This window comes from Myotis daubentonii, chromosome 17 (genome assembly GCF_963259705.1).
Source record: "Myotis daubentonii chromosome 17, mMyoDau2.1, whole genome shotgun sequence".
Lineage (NCBI taxonomy): Eukaryota > Metazoa > Chordata > Mammalia > Chiroptera > Vespertilionidae > Myotis > Myotis daubentonii.
The window spans coordinates 45,978,630-45,996,997 of NC_081856.1; the positions used below are offsets into that span (position 1 = coordinate 45,978,630).

General features: G+C 37.4%; 1 protein-coding gene across 4 annotated transcripts in view; it reads right to left on the minus strand.

The window, feature by feature from the left end:
• The window catches only part of DPY19L4 (dpy-19 like 4), a 45,033-nt gene that overhangs the window by 9,551 nt on the left and 17,114 nt on the right, over window positions 1–18,368 (minus strand). For all 4 annotated transcript variants that reach the window (XM_059672197.1, XM_059672198.1, XM_059672196.1 and 1 more), the window contains exons 7-16: window positions 16,531–16,654; window positions 13,112–13,246; window positions 10,820–10,951; window positions 10,618–10,716; window positions 9,995–10,068; window positions 5,889–6,047; window positions 5,050–5,169; window positions 2,847–2,967; window positions 742–798; window positions 34–116 (exon numbers count right to left, since the gene is read on the minus strand). In XM_059672197.1, coding sequence (XP_059528180.1) covers window positions 34–116; window positions 742–798; window positions 2,847–2,967; window positions 5,050–5,169; window positions 5,889–6,047; window positions 9,995–10,068; window positions 10,618–10,716; window positions 10,820–10,951; window positions 13,112–13,246; window positions 16,531–16,654 — 1,104 coding nt within the window. The remainder of the gene's footprint in view (window positions 1–33; window positions 117–741; window positions 799–2,846; window positions 2,968–5,049; window positions 5,170–5,888; window positions 6,048–9,994; window positions 10,069–10,617; window positions 10,717–10,819; window positions 10,952–13,111; window positions 13,247–16,530; window positions 16,655–18,368) is intronic.

Sequence of the window (18,368 nt, forward strand, 5' to 3'; positions counted from 1 at the left end):
TTTAACAACAGTATTGGGCAGTTCAGTTCTTACTTTATCCAGGTCATAAGTTCCACTGTATCTGGGTCATAGAATTCTTGTAGTTCAGTTAATTCTGTCATTAATCTTGGAAAAAACTAAAATGCAAAAACAAAACCCACCCAAAGAATAAGTATCTAGAAAGTCTAAAACTTTTCCAGAGTATTTGAAAAGAGACTTTTTTACAAACAATTTTAGAATACTGTTCTGACAGTGACCTGCTCAGTCTTCTCAACCCAAATCAACTATTTTATGGTTAATTTACTGTCTAGACTCAATAAATAATTTTATAATTACCAAGCAATTACCAGTTGTGTCTTTTATGCACACACATCATAAATAATTTAAATTAATTAATTTGGAGTCAAATAGTTCACATGTTTATTGGCGATTAGTTTCATGCTATATTATAATTTATATTATTTTATAAATATTTACATTTTGGAGCTGCCAAAATACTTTTTAATATAAACACTGTTTATTCAGCAATTTCCTTTACCAATTATAAATTGAATTAATGACAGTATTAGACAACAGAAAATTGCATCAGATGGTATTCTAAAAATATTTTAGCTTTTCTATCCTGTTCTTAATGATAAAAAAAATTAAGTATTACTAAGAATACCAGACTTTATTTTGTTAGAACAGTATTTCAATATAAATATCCTACACACATATCTACCTTATAGATAAAGTTTTAATACAAAAATCTGATTTTCTTACCTCCTTCCATAAGCTGAGACCTATTATAGTGGGCACAGCCATACTCAGAATAAGAGCCTAAAACATGAAAGCAAAAGGGTTATGAGTAAATACATTTCAGATTGTACTTTAAAGTACTAGACACTGACTCTATGACCAAGCACATATCAATAGTTACACAAATTTAAGTCGGCATGAAACCTAGCTCATGAAGTGAGATGGCTGAAGACCAATGATAAATTTAAGACATATTAAACTGGAGGTAAAGTGAAACATACATATTTACAATATAATTTTAAGGCAGAACATAAAAACAGTAACACACATATATTTCAAATAACAGATCAATATTTGACAATTTTGACAGGAATTTAAGTTATGAAGAGTACACAAAGGTTCCTGAACAGCTACCTAAAACACTAACAACAGTAACAAAAACACAATGAAATAACACAGGCAAAATAGCTAACATACATCAATATACTAGCATGCTAAAATAAAAATGTATAAATTCCTTGGGGAAAAAACTGGCAAAATACAACATGACTAATATTAAAGGTAATTACTCATCATCTTTCTTCCCAAGTCTTTCTCCTTATTGTCCCGTGTTCATTGGTGACCCCATGATCCACAGTCATATAAACCAGAAACATAGAAAACAATGATTTCTCCCTTTTCCTCATTCTCCCACACTTAACAGGCACCAAGTCTTATTAATCTTCTAACTATTCTTTTCACTCCAGTATAGCAGAGTATGAATTGAATGGGCTTTGCAATAAGAAAAACCTAGCTGTGACTCCTGATGTCCAGCCGTATAAGCTATGTGATCTCAGGAAAATTATTTGACCGGTGTAGGCTTTAGTTTTTTTTGTCTATAAAATACTGATAATAAAACTTAGCCAATAGGTGTTTGTAGGGGTTGAGTAGCAAGTGAAATGCTTTGAAAAATACCTGACACATGTTGAGCACTCAATGAATTAAAGCTTTTGTTACTTTCATCTACCATGGCCTGTACCTGAGTGACAGCATCTTTCCTGGCTCCAGTCTGTCGCTGTAAGTCTATCATTCACGGAACTGTAAGGGTGAGCTGAGAGAAAACTGTAAGTCTGTCTCTCACACCCCTGCCTGCAATCTCCCTGCCTTCCTACTGCCTCTAGGGTAAGACCAAGTGCCACAGCAGGACACCGAGAGGCCTCTGAGACCTTATCCTCTTCAACTTCTCCAGTCTCATTTCTTGACCCGCCCTACCTCGCCTCACATTTTATGTGCTAACAAAACTAAATGTATCATGCTTTTTCTTTTCCTCTGTTTTTATACTTTTGATTACATCATTCTTTGCCTATCTGTGTTTATTCCTTCTACCACAAATACCCTTTCTTTCCCCTTCATTTGACTAATAACTTAGCATCTTTCAAATGTCATACTAGAAAGTCTTAAAAACTGAATTAAGTATCCCTTCTCTGTGTTCCAATAGCATCAATAATTTTTTAAATATGTTTTTATTGATTTTTAGATAGAGAGGAAGGGAAAAGGAGAAAGAGATAGAAAAATCAATGAGAGAGACACATCAATCAGCTACCTTCTGCATGCCCCTACTGGGGATTGAGCCAGCAACCCAGGTATGTGCTCCTGACTGGGAATCGAACCCGGGATCTCTTGGTCCATGGGATGACACTCAACCCACCGAGTTATACCAGCCAGGCGCATCAATATTTTTTATTAGCTACTTTTATGATCAGGAGACCATAATCTACATGATGAAATTAATCATGTTTTATTTATCTGTGTACTCCAAGCACATTGCACACAGCAGGCAGTATAAGTGCTCCATTCACACTGAAAACATACCAGAGATCTCAATCAAACCAAGATATAAAAATTAATTCTTGATAGCCTCTCACATTACTGATTCACTTTCTTTACCTTTCATGTTTTAAGTTGTCTGAATTAAAATGCATTTCTTTTACACTTAGAAATTATTAAAAAATGTTTTTCACAGGATCTCTTTTTCTACCCATAAGTTATAATGTGACTTATCCATGCTATTTCAATGGTATTCAATGTGGTTTCCATTTACATTAACTAGAAGAGAAACAAGTACTTAACCTAAAATAACAATGACTCACCAACAACACTGGGTGTACAGTTCGTAATCGAAGCCACTTGAAAAGTGTCGTCCAAAGTTCAGGAGAACAAACACCAAATGCTGCTAACATGCATACATAAGGAGTCCAGAGGTATTTCAAGCTGGAAAAGACAAAAGGAGTCACATATGAGATATCCTATGAACATCAATACTACAATCTGGTTTATAACTCCAGGAGATATCATGCACACTGAGTTATATTATAGACTATCCCCTCAAACACAAACTCTCTGCTCTAGAGATTAGACCATTATGCAAATCCACGGATTTCTCTGTATCCAACCCTTGCTCACTATTTTATTGCAAGAGCCTATAAATTAACATCTCTACCTTTAGGCTCTCCTCCAGCTCAACCAAATGCCAAATGAATCTTCTTCAAACATAACTATAAAACACTTTCTGTTCAAAATTCTAATGGCTCCCCAGTGCCTACTGAAATAAGTGAAAACTCATCTAAATAGTTTTCAGGACCCTCTAAAATATGGCCTTGACTTGCCTTTCCAGTTTTTTCTCCTACTACATCTCTAAATATGATTAGTGTTCCAGACAGTTTGAGGAACAATCTCAATGTTGCCATCCCATAATGCATAAGTTTTTCCCTCCCGGTACAAATGTAGCCCTCTGCCTTAGACTCTGATTCCCATTACAGCCAGACTCCTTGACGTCCACGCTCATCTTTCTTTCCCCACCTTCTACTCTATCTGATCACATCTTCCTTTAAAAAGTCCTCCTTTGGCTCTGAGTTGCAGCTCTTCCTCTGGTCCCTCCACCACAGTCCCTACTACTACTCATGCAGTTCCCAATTCCTAAATAGTTTAGTTTTAGCCCCTTTCCTCCATCTCCATTGCTTCTCTCCTCTAAATTCTATTGTGACATCTTCTTAATGGCTTATATTCTTCTAATCTTGTTTTGCTCAGATCTTTCTCAATTTTTGCTGCCAGAGAGATCTTACTAAAAAGCAATCTGATCCTGTCAAATTTTGGCATTAAACCACCTAATCTGGTCCCTATTTATTTTTCTAGACATTATCTCTTGCTACTTCCCTCTTATAGTTCCCACAAAATACTTCTTCCCAAATTACATATACACAAGGAAAGTGACCGCCAGGCCAATCTCTATGTCTCTCTCAATACTGTCACCCCAGCCCTGACCAGTTTGGCTCAGTGGCTAGAGCGTCGACCTGTGGACTGAAGAGTCCCAGGTTCGATTCCAGTCAAGGGCATGTACCTCGGTTGTGGGCACATCCCAGTAGGGGGTGTGCAGGAGGCAGCTGATCGATGTTTCTAACTCTTTTGTTTTTTTAATTTTTTTATTATTATTATTATTAGTTAAGGTATTACAAATGTGTCCTCACCCCCCCCATTAACCCCCAACCTCCCCCCCACACACAAACTCATGCTCCCATCCCCCTGTTGTCCATGTCCATTGGTTTGGCTTATATACATGTATACAAGTCCTTCGGTTGATCTCTTCCCCTGATGTTTCTAACTCTTTATCCCTCTCCCTTCTGCTCTGTGAAAAATCAATAAAATATATTTTAAAAAGAATACTGTCACCCCATTTAGGAAATGTTCCTTAAACTGCACTCTCCTACCCACCTCCGCAACTACTAGTAAATGCCTTTAAACTCCATTTAGGTTAAAAAAGTTTATAGACTTTGAGTTTATTATATAAAGTTTCACACATGTATTCTTGAAAGTATCCACCAATTACCATTAGAAAGGACACTTCTTAAGAAAATAGGTCAGCCCTGGATGGTATGGCACAGTTGATTGGGCGTCATCCATGTACTGAAAGTTTGCCGGTTTTATTCCTGGTCAGGGCACATGCCCAGATTGCAGGCTTGATCCCAGGTAAGGGGCATGCAGGAGGCAGCCAAACAATGTTTTGCTTTCACATCAATGTTTCTCCTCTCTCTCTCTCTTCTTCTCTTTCTCTCTCCCACTTCCTCTCTCTCTAAAAACTCAATAAAAATATATTTTAAAAACTTTAAAAATATATCATCAATTGGCTGCCTCCTGCATGCCTCCTCCTGGGGATCAAGCCAGCAACCAGGGCATGTGCCCTGACCAGGAATAAAACCAAGACCTCCTGGTTCACAGGTTGATGCTCAACCACTGAGTCATATCGGCCAGGCAATGAAAAAATATATTTTTTAAATAGGTCAAATAAAGTACACTTACCCTTCTATAATCATTGCAAGAGAACCAAAAAAAATAGTGTGAATCACATGATAAATTATTTCTGGCCTTTCTCCAATTCGTCCATCTTCAAGAGTAACAGTTTCTTTCAGGGACTCACCACTACAGAAAGGAAATATGTTGTTTACTAAAATAAATATTTGAAAAATAAAAGATCTTAAATTTCCTCATAAAAAGAAATATCAGTAGTTCTGATCATTTGAAAGTATATTCTGCTAGTCCAATACTAACTTTCCTATCTCCAAGTCTTTGAAAATGGCTTTTAGAACCTAAATGTAACTACTCAGTGAAGACTAAAAATGAAAGGTCAGAAATATAATTTAAAAAGTGTTTTAGGATCCTTTCCAAGATCAATTATCACTCACTAGTAATTGCTAAACCAATATATTTAAATCATAATTTAAACAACTAAGCTCTCAAAATCAAGATGCCACACACAATCCCTTTTCAAACGTGATAAACATTTAAAAAAATAATCAAACTTTATACTTAAAATCACTTATACTACTAGCTTCATTGAGGTTAAATAGAAAAAATTATTCTTATGTTAAGTAAAAATCTGAGTAAATTATCAAGTTTGTGAAAGCTTACCTGATTACTTAAATATTACTCCTAAACTAAATCTGGATATTACATGTTTAGATTTATAAACTTAAATTTTATCTGGTTAACTTATATTTTTTACATACTGATGAAGAGGGAATGAAATTAGAAGCTCTAAAACAAATACACAAATATTGGAGGAATATTAAAAGTAAGTATTTTATATACTGTATTTCCATAATATATTAGAAATGTGATTGATTCTCATTGGTACTTACTTAATTCTCCTAAAAATAACTTGCATCATAGAAAGAAAACAAATAATTAACACTAAAATATAGAAAGGTAGTAAAGAAGACTGTGTCAATCGCAAAAAAAATTCTTGAGATGGTGCCTGTAGGGATTCTTGACATAGGAGCCAATTCATTGTGAAATTCCTATAGAAGATAAAAATCATATTAAAATAACATGTGTTTTAAACTACTGACCATAAGAGTATTTTTTTTATCTCAGTAGAAACTTAGATAAAACAAAACATATTTCTTAAATCCATTCACTTATAACAGCCAGACCCCACCCTTTACAAGTGAAGACAATAGCATTTATAACATCTCCTCAACAAACTGCTCCAGTAAATGTAAAACTGTGGCTTTCTGTTACCAAGGAATGCTACCATCTCTAGAGTCCAATACAGTTTTAAGGGAGTTCCACTTTCTATTTGTATCTGGAAGACAATAAAAAATTCAGCTGTCCAACCTCTACATCTGCACTATCCACTATGTTAACTACTAGGTATATGCGGCTATTAGCTCTTGAAATGTGGCCAATATATACCCTGGATTTCAAAGATAAAAAAAGCATTTAAAAATACAAGATATGTTGCCCTGACCGGTTTGGCTCAGTGGATAGAGCGTCGGCCTGCGGATTGAAGGGTCCCGGGTTCGATTCCAGCCAAGGGCATGTACCTCGGTTGCGGGCACATCCTCAGTGGGGGGTGTGCAGGAGGCAGCTGATCGATGTTTCTCTCCCATCGATGTTTCTAACTCTCTATCCCTCTCCCTTCCTCGCTGTAAAAAAAAATCAATAAAATATATTTTAAAAATAAATAAATAAAATAAAAATACAAGATATGTTAATTTTTAATTGTTTATACATTAAAATAATATTTTTGATCTGTTGGATTAAATAAAATACATTACTAAAATTAAATTTACTTTCTTCTCTTTACTTTTTTAATATGGCTACTAGAAAATTATTTATGTGGCTCACATTATTATTAGATAGCCCTGATTTTAACAAATGTAACTCAACTGGTACGTCTTTTTTTTAAAAAAATATTTTATTGCCAAAACTGGTTTGGCTCAGTGGATAGAGCGTAGGCCTGCGGACTGAAGGGTCCCAGGTTTGATTCTGGTCAAGGGCATGTACCTTGGTTGCGGGCACATCCTAGGTAGGAGATGTGCAGGAGGCGGCTGATCGATGTTTCTCTCTCATCGATGTTTCTAACTCTCTATCTCTCTCTCTTCCTCTCTGTAAAAAATCAATAAAATATATTAAAAAAATATTTTATTGATTTTTACAGAGAGGAAGAGAGAGCGATAGGTATATGTAAACCTTTTGAGCTATGAGAAACAGGATAACCTTTTTTTTACCCTAAGCTAAATATGAGCAACAAGACGCCCAATTATATGTAGTTTTATCTGCATTCCCATTCCCAATCCATCAAGTTGTGTGTGTTTTTTTTTAAATTCCATTTTATCCTTAATCTCTAGCCCTGGGGAAGGAGTTAAGAGATGGAGTGATGTTCAGAAGTGCTCATAGACTCATGGAGAATGCCTGCTTCAAAAAGCACTGGATTTAGAATAATAGGTTAATGTTTCACAATGTGTTAAACAGTAATACAGCTGTATCAAAGAAGCTGCCATCAAAATATCTTGCACTTACAATAAATGCACATTTTTAAAATCTGCCTATTAAAGTTATTAATTCTATAATGGCCCAATTCAAATCCCAATTTAATGAGTATTCTTTCCATACCCCCAGTCTCAGCCTTTCCTTCTCAATATTCCCACAGCACTTTACTTATCCCTCAATTATAGTCCTTAATGCAATCTGCCATATGTTAGATTGCAGTCATTTTTTTTAACCCCCAGAGTACCTGGCCTAGTTCCTGCATATCCAATAAATATTTATTAACATTTCATTAGTGGTTCCTGAAAGTCTGTGTCAACAGAAATGTTCCCTAAAATACTGGTGAACTCCAAATCCTAATAGCCAATTCGCACACTTCACCCTGTCACACACAGAGCCGCAGTGCGATCAGGGGGTTTGGGCGCTGCCCCCTGTCACGCTGTTCCCGGTACCAGGAGGCCTCTCAGCTCTGCTGATTCCGGTGCTGGGAGGCCTCGCGGCCCCGCTGATCCCGGTGCTAGGAGGCATATTACCCTTTTTCTATATAGGATAGAGGCCTGGTGCATGTGTGGGGCTGGCTGGTTTGCCCTGAAGGGTGTCCTGGATCAGGTTGGGGGTCCCCACTGGGGTGCCTTGCCAGCCTGGGTGAGGGGATGATGGCTGTTTGCAGCTGGTCACACACCCTTCAGGGTGGGGGTCCCCACTGGGGTACCTGGCCAGTCTGGGTGAGGGGCTGAGGGCTGTTTTCAGGCCGACTGAAGCTCCCTTTTTTTCTTTTTTTTTTTTTTATTCTGGGCCAGCTTTAGCTCTGGCTCCAGCTCTGAAGCCTCTGCTGCTGAAATAAGGTATCTGGTTTGTTTCGGTTCTATAATCGAAACTCTGTATCAACTCCAGCTCTGAGATCCCGGGCTCGCTGAAAGCAGGTTCCCTGGGTTTTGTTTAGCTTCTATATTTGTTACAATGTTTCTTAAACTGCAAGCTCAGAGGCCGGCAAGGCAGGCAGGGAATGTTGGAGTCCTCCGTCACTGAAGCAAGCAAGCCTCATGTTAGTTTCAAGCTGCCTGGCTGCCAGCCGCCATCTTGGCTGGCAGTTAATTTGCATATCTCGCTGATTAGCCAATGGGAAGGGTAGCGGTCGTACGCCAATTACCATGTTTCTCTTTTATTAGATAGGATGGCCTTCTAAAGGATCATTTTATCTTAGACATACGTATATGGCTTACATTTCAGAAGACTTCTCCCTTGTTTAAACCATGCCAAATATTTTGTTAACTGTGATATATCACAACATGAAATTACATGCACAGTGTCTAAAATCCCATGTAATTGCAGCAAATGATAATAGGGTTCTGAGGTATAGTATATGAATTAAAGAAATGTGCAGGTAAAATATATTTCCTGTTATGCAAATAGACTCTGTTAGTATGTAAAATCATGTATTTCATTTTAGGCTTTAAAAAATGTATTTAACAAACAAACAAACAAAAAAGGCGAAACGCTATACTTGAATTTTAAAAAACGTCAGCTTCTTAAGCTGTCCTCTTAGTGCAGCAGGCAGTGTGTCAGTCTCATAAAAAGTCAGCTTCTTCTCCAATCACCATTGTAACCCCAAGATGAGATTCTTTGCTATGAAATAAATACCTTACTGCCTAACCCCTTTTTCGTGCCCATATCCTTTTAAAAAATATATCTTTTTTTATTGATTTCAGAGAGGAAGGGAGAGGGGGAGAGAGATAGAAATATCAATGATAAGAGAAAATGATTGATTGGCTGCCTCCTGCATACCCCACACTGGAGACTGACCCGCAACCCAGCATGCGTGCTAACTGGTTCATAGGTGGATGCTCAACCACTGAGCCATGCTGGCTGGGCCCCATGCCCTTTTTCATGTAAGCATTTTGCCAATGTAGTGGTTAAAATTACTGTGGTTCTTTATTCATTTTAAATCTCTCATTTATTCTGACCTTAGATTACACCATTATTCCTTATCAAGGGAGAAAGTAACCTCTAAATACTTTGATGCCACTGAGGTTTAAGTATGTCTAATTTCAAGAAGACCTAAATGAGAATTTTCTTAATGAGAGAAAACATTAATGTCAGATTTTTTCTAGACATAATATCCCAAATTACTTATTTTCTAAGTGGTATTTAGTTAGGTGTATACTTCCTCCTTTGATTATTTTTGTTCTTTATCTTCTAAGTCAGCGGTTCTCAACCTGTGGGTCGCGACCCCTTTGGGGGTCGAACGACCCTTTCACAGGGGTCGCCTAAGACCATCGGAAAACACATATATAATTACATATTGTTTTTGTAATTAATCACTATGCTTTAATTATGTTCAATTTGTAACAATGAAATTGGGAGTCACCACAACATGAGGAACTGTATTAAAGGGTCGCGGCATTAGGAAGGTTGAGAACCACTGTTCTAAGTGGTAATAGAATTAGGTAAACTTAAATAATCTAAAACTTACTTAGTCATATTTAGTCCAAGTTTCACTTCAAGGAATTTCAGCATGTGCCCATTTTCTTTGTGTGGGACAAACATCTGGAGGAGAAAAACACAAGTTACCACAAAAACAATTTGCTATACTTACAGCAATATGCTATTGTCCAATACGACAAACAGAAAACACAGCAAGACTACAAAACAAAAATATGAATGAAATAATACATGGTGTAACTGTGAAGCAAGGAGATCTATACGCATAAGTCCATCACATTACTTTACACTCAAGCCTAAAACTATAATGGGGTAGTAAGATTTCATCCTTATCCCACCTGGCTTAAGTAACCTACTTACTCTTCCAAATACTTCTGACTCATCTCAGTTGATTCCATGTATTACTTAATGTTAACTGCCTAACAATGACTCTTTAAATTAAATGGAAAATAAAGCAGATGTATTTTTAAAGTATATCCAAAAAAGAACCATAATCCTATTTTCTAACTTAATATGCTAGGCATGATCATTGGTCAACTCAAAATTTTACTGTACAAACTATTATCTTGCTATCTCATTACCCTCATTAAAATTTAGTCCACTTTATTTCATTATTTCATTTTTTCTGCTACATAAAGACACGGAGGTACTTACCTTTATTATAATATTCAATGTCACTGTCAGAGTACACACCAAATAAAAATTAATAAATTTCATTATTTTAGCTACGAAAGTTCTTTTCTTCACATTTAGCTGTGGGGGGAGGAAGGGAATAAAATGAAAAAAGAAGTGAGGCATAAAAAATTAACAATTTAAAAATTCACCATAAGAATGATAAAAAGGCAATTCTAATTACCTGAAGGCACTTAACAAGCATTAAGGTTACTACTAAACTTAATAAAGGAGACACCAATAAAGCTGAATTCTCAAACTGCAGTAAATATCCCAGAAACAGAGAAAATATATAGATTTTATAAACTTCATGAACCTGTAGGGACAAAAATAAAATGAATAAGAATAAAATGAATTTTATTGTACATATTTTTATTAGTTTTGTTTAGATTTTACTATAATTACAAGAAAATTGCTCTATTATCATTTAGGACAATATTGTACAAATGTTCAATCCGTTTTTTAATGTTATGCTATGTAATTAATTTATCACATCCTTCTTAGAAAGAATTCTTGCAAACAAAGCTAAAGTTTTAAAACGAAGGACATCTAAGTCTGCTGGGAGAAGCTTCTGTAGTCCCAGGCTCTGGCTTAATTTCACTTGGCTTACCTTGTTGTTAAAATGTGTCTGTGCAACATCAAACTGCATAAACCTTTAGCAGCAGTTCCTGAAATCTACCCAATGAAAATATACTGCCATAGCATGTAGGAACAGAGAAAAGTATTTTTGCATTTGGTCTATTTAACAAAGAGCATAAGAAAGTTAAATTCAGTGTCTTAATAGAAGATCTCCCAGGAAAGTTATGTCTTAGTAGATTTATTTTTTAAAATTCAATAGTATAATAATTTAACCTATCCAAAAGTTAATTCATTTTATTATTATTTTAATCCTCATATGAGGATATTTTTTTCCATTGATTTTTAGAGACAGGAAAGGAAAGAGGGAAAGACAGGGAAATATCCAAGTGAGAGAAGCTGATCGATTGGTTGCCTCCTGCACACACCCTGACCAGGGCCCAGGCCTGGGAGGAGCTTGCAACCAAGGTACATGCCCTGGTCTGGAATTGAACCCAGGATCCTTCAGTCCACAGGCCGACACTCTATCCACTGAGCCAAACCAGCTAGGGTGTAAAGTTAATTCATTTTAGAAAGGGAAAATTAAGACAAAGCATAGGGCCCAGCCGTGGCTCAGTGGCTGAGAGTCGAACTATGAACAAAGAGATCATGGTTTGATTCCTGGTCAGGGCACATGCCCAGGTTGCAGGCTCAATCCCCAGTGTGGGGCATGTAGGAGGCAGCCAATCAATGACTCACTCTCATCATTGATGTTTCTACCTCTCTCTCCCTCTCCCTTCCTCTCTGAAATATATATATACATATATATATATATATATATATATATATATATATATATATATATATGACAAAGCATAGGTGTTTAGGGTGGGGATGGGAAATAAAAAGGCAGAGTGTTAAAAGTAAAGAAATAAAAAACAAAAAACAAAAAAACAGCAAGAAAAAAAATCCCTGCCCTAGCCAGTTTGGCTCAATGGATAGAGCACTGGCCTGAGGACTGAAGGGTCCCGGGTTCGATTCTGATCAAGGGCACATACCTTGGGTGTAAGCTCAATCCCCAGCCCTGGTCAGGGCACGTGCAGGAGGCAACCAATTGATGTGTTTTTCTCACATCGATATTTCTCTTTGTTTTTCCCTTTCTTTTCCACTCTCTCGAAAAATCAATGGAAAAATATCCTTGGTGAGGATTAAAAAAAAAAAAAAAAAAAAAAGAATGCTTATAGCAGCACATGAACTGAAAAAAAACCCTGAAATTTCCATCAACAATAGAATATATAAACAAATATAAATAAATAAAATATAGCTCAGTACATCACCATGGATGAATCTCAAAGGCAAATCAGATAAAAGTACACAATGAATTACAGCTTATTTTTTTAGGAACACACAGCTAGCTGGTAAAAACCATAAAGAAAAAGAGGAAAGAATTAACAAGATTCAGGACAGATAGCCTCTGTTGGGGAGGGAACTGGATATGATTGGGGAAGAGTTAGAAAGAGGCTTCTAGGCTATTCAAATACTCGACTTCCAGGCCTGGGTGATCAAATACCCATATTATATTCTAATACTGTATATATACCAGACATACACTCTTTTGTACATGTCCTATATTTCACTTTTCTTTCTTTTTAAATAAACAAAAACAGAAGAAGGAGAAATGGCTAGAAATGGAGAGGAAGCACAGGGTGACTTTGTTTAAGCAGATCGTGTTTAAAGGGATTTCAAAGTGCATCTAAAAGGATAGAGGAGATGAATTTAGCAATCTTTGGAGAAGTATAAAATCAGAGACTATTAAAACATTTTAAAATAAAGCTTAAAAGTTAGATGGTTTTAGATACAACACTATAAAAACATTTATTTCTCTGATTTTAAAGTCACAATTTCAAAATGCCATTAATACCTTATCACTTTGCTCCAGTGAAAAATTATCTAGCAAAAACAGAGATATTGCTTGAAGAAACAAGAGGTAGTGGCTGTACTCCCACATCATCATAAACATGTAAGTTGAAGCACTCATCAATAAGTAGCAAAACCTCTAGGGAAAACAAAAGAAAGAAACTAAATATCAATAGCATTATTACTATAAATATCTATGAGGTTGTTACCTCAAAGTGGCAGCTCTGCTATTGGTTCAACGTTAAGCTAATTCTTGAAATTTTGTTTCCAAACAACATAATTATTAGTAAATCCTTACATAAACAGTAAGATCTTAAAGCACTCTAGAGAGAAATCAATGACACCCTTCAAAGTTCAGCATCACACTGAGAATTTCAGAAGACAAAGGGAAAAATAAAATAAAATTCAGTACAATTTTCTTTCATCACCAAAGAGGTAAAGTAATATAAGAAAACTGTGGCCTTTACTAGATCTGGCTCTGGTGGGCTTTTCTTACTGCGGAAGTAACTCTTTTCACCCTAGAAAATATTTTCACTTCCATCCTGCTTCATATTTTCCTTCATTAGTATTTTGGTGTCTCACTCGGCCTATTGCACAGCTCGTAGAAAAAGCACACTGCTATTTAAATTTCTTCTCAGAAAAGTGTACTGTCAACCACAGAAAACTCTTAGGTGTTTTCCTCGGCGGAAGAACTAAACACAAGGATCTCATTGCCCTTGCGTGAAATGTGCCTGACTAAAATCAGTTCTGTCCTTCCAGTGTCATCTCCCAAATGAGCCTTAGTGAGCAACCAAGTCTGTGAGAAATTTACTGTCCCTTCGCATATTTCTCACAACAGTCTGACCTCCAGGGATCTACTCTTTCATTCCCGGTTCTTCTGCAGCAATGGTGTCACATGGCTGTGTTCCCGTAAGAACAGTGAAGGAGAAGGTCAAGTCAGGAAACCTAAACCATCCAGATCCAGCCGACTACACTCAGTGAGATATCCCACAGCCAGAATACCTCAGGCCATCAGCAGACATAAGAATTTTTCAGCATCCGGAAGAAGATTAAGACCAGAAGACAAAATGTACTAGCAAGAGATGAAAAATTTCCACCAGTTGTTCCAAGAATACCAACTGCAAGGCCCGAAGGACTCAGGGTTGTAGAACACATGGGCTTCTGATCTTCTATCACAACAGCTATAAGCGAAGGTGTTCTGAAATCTAATGTGGAACCACCAGAGCTGCAATAACCAGGCCTGAAACCACCATTCCCAGAGAACCCAGTTAGAGAAACCACGAAGGCTCAGATCTAGACCCAGCCGACCTGCTGGCCATTTGGAGACTGCTTTGGGGGAGCTGGAGAAGAGCGACCCTGTACTGAAACCCCTGCTAATTTTATTCTCAAACTACTTAAGAACATGTAGTGAAAATCAGACAGAAATACGTATCAAACACAACCCGGACAATTAACTACGTTATTCCTTTCTCTGAACATTTTCAAAACTCTCTGCATTCTTCTATACTACTCCTAACCCTGCCCACTTCCTTTTCAACTATGCCTTTATTATGAACCTTTTTATATGTAACGTAAGTGACACACTAAATGCATTTCAGTAATCAACCATAGGCATCTCTGGGTGGCTTCAGGTAACTGTACAAACTATCTGAGATTAGATAGCCTGATGCAACGGGACCATGAGATCTAGCCTCCAGAGCGAGAAATACGCTACTGCCAGCAATGAAAAGGAACAAGCTACTGACATGCAACGTCTTGGTAGGATATTAAGAGCATTAGTCTGAGGGAAAAAGACAATCTTGAAGGATACCATATAATTCCATTTAAAAAGAGGGACATCTGTAATATTCTCAACAATAAAGGGTTTTTTTACATAATAATTAAAAATAAAATAATAATAAAACAATAAATTGAAGAAATGTTCTTCCCTACAAGGCTGCACAATCTATCTGGAGAATACTGAATGACAGACTCCCTGACTATTAAAGAAAATATTCTTGCCCTAGCCAGTTTTGCTCAGTGGATAGAGCGTCAGCCTGCGGACTGAAGGGTCCTGGGTTCAATTCCAGTCAAGGGCATATGCCTGGATGGCAGGTCGATCCCCAGTAGGGGATGTGCAGAAGGCAGCCAATCAATGATTCTCTCTCATTGATGTTTCTATTTCTCTCTCCCTTTCCCTTCCTTTATGAAATCAATAAAAATATATATTTTTTAAAAATTGCTGGAAAAGGTTGGGGGGGGGAAGGACCTATGTAATACTTTCAACAATAAAGATTTAAACATAAATTAATTAAATAAATAACATAAAAAAGGAAAGAAAATATTCTTGCTGAGAGAGCTATTTATATAAACACAGCAAAACCAAATGTACAAATCTGAAATGTGTTAATGCTATTCTATATAATAAAGAGCTAATATGCTAATTAGGCTGAATGGCAGGACGACCTTCTGGACGACCTTCTAGGGCTGCAGCTGTGGCTGAGGCCCTTGTACAAATTTTGTGCATCAGGCCTCTAGTTTTACATAAAAAAGAAAATACTATAGCTATAAAAAATGAAATTAAAAGTTTCCTATGCTCAGAGCATTTGTCATCACTGAAAGTAGAAGAGAACACAGTACATTTTTCTGAGATTTCAAAAAGAAACCTTATTTCTTTTTGAAATCTTAGAAAGAGTGTATCTTATTTCCCAGCCAATCAGGTTCAATAGAGGCCTTTCCTTGTTCCTTATGATTTTTTTTTCCAGGTAGGAATTTTAACCCAAGATAGGCAGATTGTCAAAAGATTGCTACATTTCAGTTTATGCACTTAAAATCTTTATTCTGAGTGAGTCTGTAAGCTTCATCTGACTACCAAAAGGATTTATGGCAACAACAAAAGAAAAAAATCTAAACTATCTGAGACAGTCTCCTGAAACTCACTAACCTACCTACACCTCATCACAGAAAACAAAGGTAAACAGAAAGATATGCAGTGCTACCATAATAGTTAATGTTGCTGTCATTTGTAGACACTTTTTATATTTCATTAATATTTCTTTAACTTGTGATGACTAAAGGCCATCAGTGCTACAGAAGTGAGTGAAATGGTAAAATAACAATGAGATTTTCAAAATAAGATATTATTCATATATTTGTCAAGTAACTGTACTAAAACAATATATCTTCTTTCTCCTAAAAATAATTTATTGTCAATTAGAATGCAAAATAACAGTGTTATTTATGTTAGGACTACCTAACTATATCATTACGTAGTAACTAAGCTTCATTGAATTTAACTCATTATTAGCTTTAAAAGTATGTACCAGATTTGTAATATGTCAGAATTGTGAGAAATCAATTTGTATCTTACCCCCCCAAAACTATTTGTATGATTAATGAAAATAAATCCCAACTTATGACCAAAACAACAAAATTCTATCTTACCTCTCCGTAAGTATTTAAGTTGCTTTTTAAATAGCCGGTAAGTGCAGCAATTTGGCATGCAAAATATGGTAGTGCCCAGTTTTCTCTTAAAGGAATGGAGTATTCAATTCTTGTTGTATCCATCCTAAAATAAACCACAGATAAAGAGCAAAAGAGCAAGACATTATATTTGTGTAACACTATACTTATCAAAACACTTTCCCACACATCTCATTGTTCTCCATAACAATCCTGTGACGTAGACATAGACAGAGCCAACCACTCCATCAGCCCAGAATTGGGGAGCTCAATCCAGCAGTCCCTGTTCCAAAGGTTCTAGCACTGTCCAACTCACAAATTAGTGCAGTAAAATCTTTAAAACTCTGCTCCAGAAACACTTTCTGGGGAGGAGATGAAGGGATCCTTCTCCTCTAGTCACAATAGCACTAACTGAGTAGACTCTCTGCCAATTATTCTCTATCCCTGCACAAGCCTCCTCACTGCTACCTTCCTGAACACCTGTGTTCCTCACTCTCTTCCCCTCCCCATGCTTGCAGTGAGGACCAGAAGGCTAACAGTGGGATGTGACAAAATCAAATGAAACCCACTTGTTCTCCCCAGTGACTGAGTCTAGCAGATAGCAGCACAAAACAGCAGTTCAAAATATTTGTTAGGTCAAGTGGGATTCATAGACCTGCAGACACATTCACAGAGATCAGCATGCTTTGAGTTCAAGTTTGTGTCTAAAGAAACTCCAAAAGTGCAATTCCAAAAGCCAAGGCGAGAAATGTATACACAGGGAGTCACTAATTTTCTCATGCCAGGAGAGCCTGGTGCTCCATTTGACAAAATGTATGCCAAACCTGCACGCATACAGGCAGACAGAGTGATGAGGGCCTATCTGCAGTGGCTAAGGCGAGAGCCTGGCTGAGACTGAGAGTTTTTGCCCTCAGGACGATATACCCAGCAAGTGGCGGACGTGCTCTGTGAGGAGACAGTTCATGAGCAGGAGTTGCTCAGGACCTGGACAGTAAGGAGAGCTGGGCAGACACTGTTCCCACAGCTATGGGCAGCGTTTTATAGCAAGATGTACACAGTTCTTCACCTTTATTTTATAAACTTTTATAAAGAGAGAAGAGAATGCATCTTTACTTGAAAAGTTCATTATCAAGAATTTGGGGGCGGAGTGGGGGGGAGAATGAACTGTCAAAGGGTGATTTGAAATTTTCTGCAATATTAAGCTGGTGCTTAATAAGTAATAATAAAGAAATTTCAAACATTTTGTCAGGAAACAAATAAACAAATACCCTGTGAAGTCACTTTCCACAGTGTACCAGTTAGTCTATGTGATGAATAGTACAGGGGTGGGTATAAGTAGTGAGTATGTGAAAGTTTATTCTTGTATTATTATTTATTCTTATATTATACTAGAGGCCCGGTACAAAAATTAATGCATGTGGTGGAGGGAGAGCGGGGGCGGGGGGGGGGGCATTTCTCAGCCTGGCCTACACCCTCTCACAATCCAGGACCCCTCAGAGGATGTCCGACTGCCAGTTTAGGCCCCGATCCCACAGGGATCCCGCAGGGATTGGGGCCTAAACTGGCAATGAGACATCCCTCTCACAATCTGGGACCACTGGCTCCTAACCGCTCACCCTCCTGCCTGCCTGACTGATTGCCCCTAACCGCTCGCCTGCCTGCCTCATTGCCCCTAACCACTCTGCCTGCCTGCCTTATGGCCCCTAACTACTCGCCTCCCTGACTGATCGCCCCTAACCACTCTGCCTGCCTGCCTGCCTGATCACCCTTAACCGCCTCTGCCACAGCCCCCACCGCTGCGACTTTGTCCGGAATGACTT